Consider the following 12,228-nt stretch of genomic DNA (forward strand, 5'->3'; position numbering starts at 1 on the left):
TGTGCGTGTGTGTGTATGTGTCAGTGTGTGTGTCAGTGTGTTTGTGTGTATGGGTGTGTGTGTTTTGTTTTGCAGAGGGCTGAAAGATGGATTAGACAACGTCAGCACTGAAGTGCCTCTTAACTGCAGGCTTCACTGGCAGAGATATTAATATTTCAGTCCTGTAACGCACAGAACAGTGAAATAAACTGTCCAGCACTGATGTCTTCCTCCCTCTGACCCGCTGCACCCAGCTGTTCATTCGCCACATAGTTTCCACAGAACAGAGATCGCGAACCTGCCGAGGGACGTCCCTACAGTTCACATGGGGAACTGACAATGTTGCTTTGATGTCTGTCTCTTTAGCGTCTCAGACATATACACCCATGATACTTAACATGTGAAAAAACATGCTATCAGCTTCTATAAGCACTGCAAAATTACAAGGAAACTTCCTTTCAGATTATGATTGATAAACAATACTGTAAGTGACACTATATATACACTCACCTAAAGGATTATTAGGAACACCATACTAATACTGTGTTTGACCCCCTTTCACCTTCAGAACTGCCTTAATTCTACGTGGCATTGATTCAACAAGGTGCTGAAAGCATTCTTTAGAAATGTTGGCCCATATTGATAGGATAGCATCTTGCAGATGATGGAGATTTGTGGGATGCACATCAAGGGCATGAAGCTCCCGTTCCACCACATCCCAAAGATGCTCTATTGGGTTGAGATCTGGTGACTGTGGGGGCCAGTTTAGTACAGTGAACTCATTGTCATGTTCAAGAAACCAATTTGAAATGATTCGACCTTTGTGACATGGTGCATTATCCTGCTGGAAGTAGCCATCAGAGGATGGGTACATGGTGGTCATAAAGGGATGGACATGGTCAGAAACAATGCTCAGGTAGGCCGTGGCATTTAAATGATGCCCAATTGGCACTAAGGGGCCTAAAGTGTGCCAAGAAAACATCCCCCACACCATTACACCACCACCACCAGCCTGCACAGTGGTAACAAGGCATGATGGATCCATGTTCTCATTCTGTTTACGCCAAACTCTGACTCTACCACAGAAATCGAGACTCATCAGACCAGGCAACATTTTTCCAGTCTTCAACTGTCCAATTTTGGTGAGCTTGTGCAAATTGTAGCCTCTTTTTCCTATTTGTAGTGGAGATGAGTGGTACCCGGTGGGGTCTTCTGCTGTTGTAGCCCATCCGCCTCAAGGTTGTACGTGTTGTGGCTTCACAAATGCTTTGCTGCATACCTCGGTTGTAACGAGTGGTTATTTCAGTCAAAGTTGCTCTTCTATCAGCTTGAATCAGTCGGCGTGAAAATCCCAGTAACTGAGCAGATTGTGAAATACTCAGACCGGCCCGTCTGGCACCAACAACCATGCCACGCTCAAAATTGCTTAAATCACCTTTCTTTCCCATTCAGACATTCAGTTTGGAGTTCAGGAGATTGTCTTGACCAGGACCACACCCCTAAATGCATTGAAGCAACTGCCATGTGATTGGTTGGTTAGATAATTGCATTAATGAGAAATTGAACAGGTGTTCCTAATAATCCTTTAGGTGAGTGTATATATATATATATATATATATATATATATATATATATATATATATAAATATCGTTGTTTTAGGTTTTTTATCACTAGATTACTTTTCTTGTTTTAATATGGCATATCAGAGTTGCAGGACTGATAGACGCCCTGTGCCAATGACCCAGGCGATCTTTAGGGACCCCAATTCACTCCACACGAAACCAGCAGCACACGGTGAGTGACATACATAAGCATGCCTGTGACAGAGCAGCACTCAGGAAGAACACAAAGCATGCACAGCACATGCACAAGATACTCACATCTAACTGCGAGAGACTCTCAAACACCGTGCAAATACACTAGCAAAGGGGTATGGGTGGGATCAACACATCACGGGGGGGGGGGGAAGAAGTGTCCGGCAGCCGCAGCCCCCTGGGACGGAGCTCAGGGCTAGATTAGCACGAGGACGAGCAGAAGGGGGGCCTCGTCCAACCTGCGCCGGGGACCAGTGAGTGAGAAAGCAAAAGGAAGGAAGGCTTTTAGACCAGTGCAGGAGGCCCCAGAACAGAGACCAGAATAGAACGACAAGACATCTTTAAAAAATCTATATATCCTGCCTCAGAAATTGATTGGATTCACTTCTCTTGAACACATTTAGCCATTTGACATCAGATACATTCATAGAGAGGCTCATAGCTTGATAGTTCAAGGATGACGGACACATGTGTTCTTTAGTTGCATTGGTTCCCATTGAATTCCCCTATGTTAACCCCTCTGAATCAACAGGAGTCTTAAGAACATGCCAGGATTGGATGGGAGTTCGACAAACAGAGACATACACCGATCAGCCATAACATTATGACCACCTGCCTAATATTGTGTAGGTCCCCATTTTGCTGCCAAAACAGCCCTGACCCATCGAGGCATGGACTCCACTAGACCTCTGAAGGTGCGCTGTGGTATCTGGCACCAAGACGTTAGCAGCAGATCCTTTAAGTCCTGTAAGTTGCGAGGTGGGGCCTCCATGGATCGGACTTGTTTGTTCAGCACATCCCACAGATGCTCCATTGGATTGAGATCTGGGGAATTTGGAATTCATCAGACCAGGCCACCTTCTTTCATTGCTCCGTGGTCCAGTTCTGATGCTCACGTGCCCATCGTAGGCGCTTTCGGCAGTGGACAGGGGTCAGCATGGGCACCCTGACTGGTCTGCGGCTACGCAGCCCCATACGCAACAAACTGCGATGCACTGTGTGTTCTGACACCTTTCTATCAGAACCAGCATTCACTTTTTCAGCAATTTGAGCTACAGTAGCTCGTCTGTTGGATCGGACCACACGGGCCAGCCTTCGCTCCCTAAACTAACATCAACTTTGAGGACAAAATGTTCACTTGCTGCCTAATATATCCCACCCACTGACAGGTGCCATGATAATGAGACTATCAGTGTTATTCACTTCACCTGTCAGTGGTCATAATGTTATGGCTGATCGGTGTATGTCACTGCTGAGCAAGTATAGTTCAATAAACAGTATTCCTAATACAAAATCAATGCACAGACATCACTGGTTCAAACGGAGTAGGCTCGTACTTCAGCTGATTTTCTGATTGGTGGGAGGGTCAATTAAAATACTGATATCAGCCCCTGAGAGAGGCCTACACACAACCACTCACCTGTCTCCATCTCACTTGAGTTATAACACACATAGGTCTGTATTCATATTTACCGTAACTGACTGCGTGTCTTCAATTTTCATTTGCACATACACACAAATCCCTGCAGATTGACTCCACAAGGATGTGGTGAATGAGACCTCCTGTACTGCATTCGGCGTATAATTGGGTTCATTTATTAAAGCAGGTCCGTGTGTTTTGATAAAAGGAGAAGGCAAGGGTGATGGGGAGGGAGGGGGAGGTGGTGCTATGCTAATATTGTGATGTTTCCTCTACAATAGTATATCAGCTGAGAAAGTAGGTCAAGCCCGGGCTTCAGACAGCATTTTTAAACAGCACTTCTGCCCAACAGCGCCGAAAAGGCTGAGACGCCCGGCTCGGAGAAATCAGAGACCTCATATCCCAAATAATTATCAATATGACTAATTTACTCCTGAGCTGTTATATTCAACACTATCCCTTCAGCACACACTCTTATTTATTTTTCCATTACAATAGATATTCCAGCACTTTTTATATCTTTACTGTGTCAAATTCTGTTGAGCCCAGTGATGTAGAAATGCATTTATTGCTCCTAATAGGCTAGGCATGGTGGACATGACCGGAATCTCAAAAACTAAACTCTTACCAACACAAACCAGCACCCCAGCAAGAGGCAAAGCTACAGCCTAGGGGAAAACGCCAAGTCCTGCTGGACACCGCCGGGCATTTACATGTGATTTTTGATTCAGGCATTTTGTATCTGAATTGCAAAATCATTCAAAGGTAAGAAAGAAAGAGAAAAGCGTGTCCCACTATATTCAGCCGCCTGAAAAAGTTATGGATCTTGGTATTGGATTTCTAATTATTATTCCTTTCATGTTTTATCTTTCCTGTTTCCATGCCGGGCAGATGTAACATTGTATTTATTTGTTGTAAGAATATACACGTGAAACCAGTGAGCAGAGACTCATAGCCAAAGCTGCATTACAGATATAGAAACTTCCATTAAATGTGTGACTTTATACTTATTAAAAAGCTCAGAAGGAATGTTATTTATGGCATTTATTGCTTCCCTCTCCCTCCTGAATACCTGCATTTAAATATGCAAATCTAACATGCTTATTTATGTCCTACACCCATCTGTGAAGGTCGAAATGTGGGTTTGTGTGCAGGTGTGTGGGTGTACATTTGTACATGCATGTATCTTGCATCTGCTGTGCAACTTCTATAGATTGTCTTTCCATTGTATCCATGTATTCATAGCCTTATAGGAGACTTTCTCATGTAATAACATGATCCTATGATCTTGGTGGACTTTTTTAGGTGGGAGTGTCCAGTTTGTCTTATTTGATTGGTCTGTAACAAGCTAATTCAGTAATTCACTAACGAAGTAACTAACTAACACAAATACAATGCCTTGTAATCACTGTCCATCCCATTTACCTGTAATTCAGTTCGCAGTTGGGATCGCCATGAGAGAAATCTCGCTACACAACACTGAACTGTACTACAATACACTACACTACAATCACAGTAAACTGGACACACAGATACAGGACTTCTGAAACTCTGTATATCAAAGTGTGGCGTTGCATTCAGTGGTGATTAAGTGCACCTCGGCAATACATAAGAACATAAAAAAGTTTACAAACGAGAGGAGGCCATTCACCCCATCGTGCTCGTTTGGTGTCCATTAATAACTGAGTGATCTAAGGATCCTATCCAGTCTATATTTAAATGTTCCCAAACTTTCAGCATCTACCACATCGCTGGGCAGTTTGTTCAGATTGTGACGACTCTCTGTGTGAAGAAGTGTCACCTGTTTTCCGGTTTGAATGCCTTGAAGCCCAATTTCCATTTGTGTCCCCGGGTGCGTGTGTCCCTGCTGATCTGGAAATACGGTTATATCGTAACCTCGGCCTAATATCTAGGAACAAGATAGAGATCAGTTTTTCTGTTTCCAGTTCCAATAAGAGATGTTGATAAATATGTCCACACGTTTCTTTCACAATTCCATTAAGGTTAGTCTGTAAAACGTAGGGCAGTTCAGTATTAGTAAAAAGGCTTCCTAATTTGTAAATCAGCTCTGCTAGAGTTTGGTTTGCATTTCTAGCATCCACTTGACATTTCTGGGGATAACCCTGTAGAGCTGCACATCCCCCAAAACAGTATAATTAGCCCCAGATCTGCACTAGTTTGTACAGGACGGTTCAATTTTACTCCATCAACAGCTGCCCGAGGCTCTGTAGATAAATCCTCCGGGCAGATGTCTCCCGCCTTTGAACATCTATTATCGCACTGTGTTGATGAATGGTACCTTCAGAATTAAATCAACTCCTAATGACGCCGCCGTCCCCGAAAAGGCTGACAGTACATTAGCAAAGTTAAAAGGCGAATGTTTCCCTTTAGAAAACATCAATTCCCAGGCTTGTTGTGATTACACTGAAGATATATATATATATATATATATATATATAGCATATCACACAATAAATAAACGACTGTAGAGGCAAGTGCAGATCTGAACTACAGTGGTATTAACAAGCACTTATTCCAGAATAGCGCCTGTGTCCACCGAAGCATTTTATAAACCGAATGATTCTAATAGTCATTTCCCAAGTCTGAGGGAGGGAGGGAGAGAGTGAGCAAATCAGGAATTATTTATTATCATCTACTTCCAGGGTCATCGCGGCGATTAGGTCCGCTTGGTGGCATTACTCCACTGCCCCCAACGATGAACTCTGACACAGTTTGAGTAATGTGCGCACAGTCCAGGGGTTAATGTTTCCTTATTTTTTATGTGAGGGGTATTAAGCAGCAAACAGACTCTCCCAGCGAAGCACATTCAAACTGAGGTGTGTGGCTTAGAAATACAAATTCAGGCAGGACGGTGGAAGCAATCCTGAGTGTTATTGTGGCTTAAACCTGAGGAATTCAGTGTGACATATAGGTCACTTACAGAGGCCTGATAAAGAGGGATAATGTATTTCAGTCAAGCCTGTTCAATGTTTGTCGTGTGGGTTCCTGGGTTAATAACCGATCACAACCTATAGGGTGAATTTGAAAGAGAACAACAAGCACAAAGCCCATGTAAAGCATGTAGTCTTCCTCAAGATAAGGACTCATGCGATGTCATACAGAATACCACAGGTGCACCATTATAAGAGGCAGACACTCAATTAGACACAAATTCTGGCGCTCTGAGTCAGTTCGATTTGTATTTGTCTCCAGTTTTACGGGAAACACTCAACACAAGCATATACAAGAATTATGACTAACGGTTCTAGCAGTAGCTGTCATACCTTCTCTAGATATTGCCAGAGCTTCCAGAAGGTGAGAGCAATTTGTAAATGCAGGTAGAGAGAGCATCCCTTAAAAACTAAGACATGTCTGTGTTCTGTCAGGTAACACAGCGGCACCAGTCCCACGCCCACACAGTAACTCGGGGACCGCAGCACAGTGGATTATTTTCTTTAGAATATTCCTGGAATTTGACATCCATTGTTCACATAAAGAAAGGGAACAGAGCGAGGCAAGACTAATTGTGGAAGTCGGTCAATAAGCCTATCTCTCAGGGCATTATGTCAATATGAGAGGGTAGTGAATGGAGTTCTCCGTTAACTTCATGTTAACTTAACTGCGCCGCCATTTGAATTATTTATGAAGTTTCTTTGTGCAGCGTGTACACAATCCCCCTCCCTCCCCTCGCACAAAGGCACAGCAGAAAAGCAAGAATCACAGACACAATGTTGCTGTTCTTTAGTGTGCTCTTAATGCAAGCCCATAATCCATCCCTATAACGGGTCCCCACCCTCGTCATTTAATACGAGATGCCTGTAAGTTCTGCATTGGCATGTCCCACCTGAGCTTAAACACAAACGGGCTTCCTATGTTGCTCTTTAAGGAAAGCAGACATTGCGTTAGGATATTCTAAACGACCACGACTCCCCACCCCTTTGATCTTATGTTCCTTTCCTGTCTTAGTGCCAATCCCCAGGTGACATATCCTATGAAAATGATTAGACGGGAAGTCCTCTCTCATGTCCCCGTGTTTCAAAACAGTGCGGCGGACTGATGGATGTGTCTCCAGGGATGACAGTGTGGAGGAACGACAGTGCAGTAACACGAGGTACCCGTCATCGATCTCCGCGTTTGTGTTTGACCAAATGAAGAGTTGAAACACTAGACGGCATTCCTCTCCCTCTCGACAGCCCGTGATGGAGAGAGGCGTAAAAGTGTAAGATGTGCGTCTCCTCAGCTTGGATCTTCGCCAAGCGCTGTGAAAGCGAAACCAGGCTGTCTGCTTTCTTCTTTGAATAAAGCAACATTGTCAGTCTTAAATTGCAAGGATGTGGCATTCCACTGGTTTTCATTGGCTGTAGTTCTGGGTCCAGGCGCCTAACATATCCCAGTCTGTGTGAGCATGTGTGTTACATATGATCCAGCAATGCACAGGACAGCCTACCAAGGCCTCTGTCTGCATTAAGATAACAAATCAATCAATAACACAGGTTTACAGACATGTTCCATGCCTGTGCCTAACTACAAAAATATGAAACCAAATTATGACTTTTCTGCCAAATATTTTCATTAGGAAGGGGTATTGTTTACCTGTTAGGGTTTTTATCTCATGTTCTAGTAGTATAAAACAGATTTCCCTTATAGTAGCGTATGGTGCAAATTTTTCGAAGATGATGTTTTGATTTTGGGAGTGTTGGCTAGACTGAGTTAGCTGGAATCATTAATCAAATCGAACGGTTCAGCTCTTACCTTTCAGCCCCCGCTCTCTGGCTGTTGGCGGCAGTCCGGAGCAGAGCAAGTTCGCTGCTCCCGGTGTCCGATCCCTCCACGTCTCGGCCGTTCCCATTCCTGCCGAGGGCGGTCCTGCTCGCCGTGCTCTCCTCCTGCAGGCCGCCGGCACCGGGCGTCCCCTTCTCGAGATTCAGGAGGTTCAGGTAGGACTCGGCGCAGTCCACCTGGGCCATCAGGCTGGGGGCACTCCTGGGGTCTCCCGCCGGAGTGGAGGTGATGGGCAGGTCCATTCCCAAGCTGTGGTGGTTCTTCAGGTTCAGGGAGAGCGACTGCGTCAACACCGAGTTCCACATCATGGTGTTCCTGTCAGCTGGTAAACAAGACGATATTCAGTCCTAGCCATGTGGTCCACGTATTCATGCTGCAGAACCACAGCTTTCCTGCACTGGAGTGAGTTTCTTCTCAAGCCAACACTGTACACGACACTTGAGTACACTACAGTAAACCCACCTTTTTATACACATTTTACAATCATCTGCACCCCCCACCCCCATTTTAGAGCGGCTAATTAGTCAATGCTGTCTTCCCTTGTGACTCATCTTATGACACAGTTTGTCAAGGGCTTCCTCTATCTGTCACACTGTGATGCTCACAGCCCAGTGATTACACTAATTGGATGCCTTCAATTGAGCTTGAACGGTTAATGATATGAACCTGCACGACGCGTGGAATCCACAGGTGCATTGTGGGTGTGGTGTGGACAGAGCAGAGGACAACCAGACCGACTCCCACCCGCCTCCCCACGCCAGTGTTCAGACAGCTGTGTGCCCCTCCCTGGGAGCTCCTGGCCAGCTGGATGCACTCTGGGTGCAGGCCTTTCTCAAGTGGCACATTCATCTTGCTCTCTCGCGGATCAGTCAACTCCAGAGGATTTACGAGCGTAAAACGATCGAGAGCTACAGCGCGTCACACACCACACAGCTGTGTTGTTCAGTGAAAGCCTCTGACCTGTGCAGCTCATGTTTAAAAACTGAAGCTTACAATATTAGCGGCCCTAGAAGAAAGAAACCCACTCCTTATCTGAACAAACAGAGGCCCAGTGGAGGGGTGAGAGGTGCCTCGGGATTTTCCAGACTCCTCTCTCAGCACCCAGGCTTCAACATGCTATAAACCTCCAGCGCAGCGAAGTACTGCCGACAATGTCTGACAAAAAAGCGATTGTGCGTGTATATATAATAACTCTTGCCTTGACAAACACATTACTTCTGACAATGATGTTACTTTGGTATTTTCTGCACTTAATTCCCCTTTGCAGTCTGTGTTTGGGGCTGTCAGGGTATTCACATCTGCAGAAATGTAATCGAGGAGTCAATGAGATTCAACAGTTACCGTCTTCACAATTAAAAACAAAATGTAAACGCACGTTAAATTGTTTATGTGTCAGAACTCAAATTGAGAGGAATTAATCTCTGGTGAGAACTGATGTGGCATATGTAGTATTGGAGCAAAAGGTTTTGATTTTCCTCACTAATACACACATGAACCATACTGAACCATACATTATCATAAATCACATTTGAGACACCAGCCAATCACACAACAGCATGCCCAAACATTCCTATACCTCTCATCTTGTGTATAAGAGAATGATCCATACATAGAACTATCAGGATTAAAAACACATTCAGTTACCAGCAACAGTTCAGGATGTACATTTACCTTTAACCAGAATGAAAACACAACACAGATCGGCTACTGTAGGTCCACTACAGTGGATTATAGACCAAAAAAGGGTGTTGATTGTTAATTTTAACAAAAATAAATTATTTTTAGCTAAAGATGTGTGCGTCTAATCCTTACGTGTGTGATATACAAGCTGTCCTTTTATTTTGTACTCAGATGGATTGTTTGGCCCACTAATGAAGGTTGGTGTGAAAAGACCTTACTGCTGACTGTGCTCTGGACTTTGATCTCCAGGTCTTTGAGTTGTTTGACCAGCAGGGCCACGTGCTGCAGGAGGTCTCGGTTCTGAAGCAGGAGCTGATGGACTCGGGCCTGGGCCTCAATCCGAGCCGTGGTCTCGGCTGACAGCTGGTCCTTCAGCAGCTGCACCTGGATGGGAGAGAGAGAGAGACATAGGCTTTTACAAGAGACTCTTTCTGCTTGGGAGAATGAACATGTACAGCTTTATTAGGTCGGCACTTAAAAATGAACAAACCATACCATATTTTTGTAATTTTTTGTTAGCCTCCCTACAGACAAACATCTCAAAGAATCTATTTGGAAAAAACAGCATCCTAGACAGTATTTTCTGTGTAACCGTATAATCACACATCCAGTTTCATAATTGTAATAGTTGCCAACTCAGCTTGTTGTGCATGTTAAATGTTTTGCACAACATCTCATACATCCAGAAAGAACACAGAAGTAATACAATTTCAGTTAGAAGACATGACAATCACACATTGTGAGTTTGGGCCATGGTTACTGTGCTTTATTTAAACACCTCCTAAGCAAACTGCTCCATCTAGAGGCAGAAACACAAAGTATCAGGGACTGATGAACAGAACCGTGTAGCTGATTGTTTTACACATCCGGAAACGAGCTATTGTATTAACCAATTTGCGTAACCGCTGGCGAGTAGACACTGCTAAACAGTATAATAAACAGGATCTCATTTGCAGATAGAAAGTAAAGTAGTTGGAGCGACATTAACAGAAATCAAGCCCTGACACAGCAGTGCCTTTGTGTTTGGACCCACGTTTATTAATTTATTCATTGGTTTGCTCATTCAGACAGAACATGCCGTCACAGATGGACCCTGAACACACAAGAGACCGTCTGGCTCAGTCAGGCAACGCACAGCTGGCCATATGCTGATAACTCAAGAAGCCCAGCGATAATGGACCCCACATAATAACAATCAAAAGAGCGTCCTGTGCAATTCAACCTGGAGATGAGGTGTCCTACTTTAAGACAACAATGCTGAAACTTATTAAATGGTGATGGCAATACACAATAGCAGGTGGTAATTGAAATTAGTTCATTATGGAAAGCAGCTGAACTTGACTTTGTTTAGTTTAATGTGGAAGGTAGGTATGACAATAAAATGAGATTGAGAGATCAACAGTATGATTATGATTATTAATCACTGCAGAAACAGCTTAACGAAGATCGATAAGCTAATCAAACAATCCTAACAGATAAGGGTGGGATACATGGTGATCTCATTCACAGCCTAAATTAATTATGTTTTCAAAAAGTGAATGCATATTAACACATTCAGACCTCTAGTCTCCTTGCCTTGTGTGACTCTGTCTGGGTCTTGGCTGTTTCATGTTGTCAGATCCTTCCCACTGTGCAAAGAAGTGTGACACCTTGCGCTTTTGTGTAGCAGCCCTATGTTACTGCAGCTTCTCTTATGCCTACCCTTCCCTGTGGCACATACCTGGGACTTAACTGTAATCTGTCTGCACTTGTCAGCTCATTTACTACGATGTATGCTTACTGTATTTCATACTGATGGTGTCACTGCACTTGGTAATGCTTTAAGATGTTTCTTGTGTTAACTGTTAGTCCCCCTGGATAAGGGCATCTGTTAATAATAACACTAGTTCAGCAGTTTAGGGTTGCAGCACAATGCATTGCTCACTCAGAACAGATTGAATAAGGGAAATAAATTCAGCCTCGCCCCTGTTTCTCTAACACAGCAGAAGGGAACTATGAATCACTCAGGCGTTGTCACTTAAGGTCAGCCAAGTTTACGGACACACATGTCAATATTCCTCATCACATCTTTTAAAACATTTGGCTCGGTCTATAAGGTTTAAAATTATTTTATTCACAGCACTTTTGGAATAAAAAAGGTTCATCACTGCAAGTGGGAGGGACGGAGACATGGGAGAGACAGCAGTTTCGAACCCGAGTGGACATCCGACTGCACACGCTAAGGGGCAACCGAGTCATTCTCAAAGAAGATGCCTTTATGCATCTGCACACCAGAGTGGGACGGAAATAAAATTAATATGTGATTCCTTGTAAGTTCTAACAAAAACAAATGCACCCAAAAACAAACCTCGACCCCATGTATGAAAATGTTAATCCAAATGACAATGAGGGCATCCTGTGGGGCGGAATGATTGCACTGTTCACATATTTGTACTTCTTAATGGATAGTCTTGCCAATGTTGTCTCTTATTCCCCTGCTTTGTACATTTTTAATAGGAAAAACATGCAAACAGTCAGTCGAAACCACACACTATGGCCCAAGAGATGAGAAG

The 12,228-nt window shown here is 43.9% G+C and overlaps 1 protein-coding gene across 3 annotated transcripts in view; it reads right to left on the reverse strand.

Annotated features, from left to right (window-relative positions):
• LOC136758418 (carboxyl-terminal PDZ ligand of neuronal nitric oxide synthase protein) overlaps nucleotides 1-12,228 on the reverse strand; it is a 78,903-nt gene that overhangs the window by 7,903 nt on the left and 58,772 nt on the right. For all 3 annotated transcript variants that reach the window (XM_066712738.1, XM_066712739.1, XM_066712740.1), the window contains 2 exons: nucleotides 9,895-10,060; nucleotides 7,967-8,318 (listed from right to left, as the gene is read on the reverse strand). In XM_066712738.1, the coding sequence (XP_066568835.1) occupies nucleotides 7,967-8,318; nucleotides 9,895-10,060 (518 nt within the window). The remainder of the gene's footprint in view (nucleotides 1-7,966; nucleotides 8,319-9,894; nucleotides 10,061-12,228) is intronic.

Source organism: Amia ocellicauda, chromosome 9 (genome assembly GCF_036373705.1).
Source record: "Amia ocellicauda isolate fAmiCal2 chromosome 9, fAmiCal2.hap1, whole genome shotgun sequence".
Taxonomy (NCBI): Eukaryota; Metazoa; Chordata; class Actinopteri; order Amiiformes; family Amiidae; genus Amia; species Amia ocellicauda.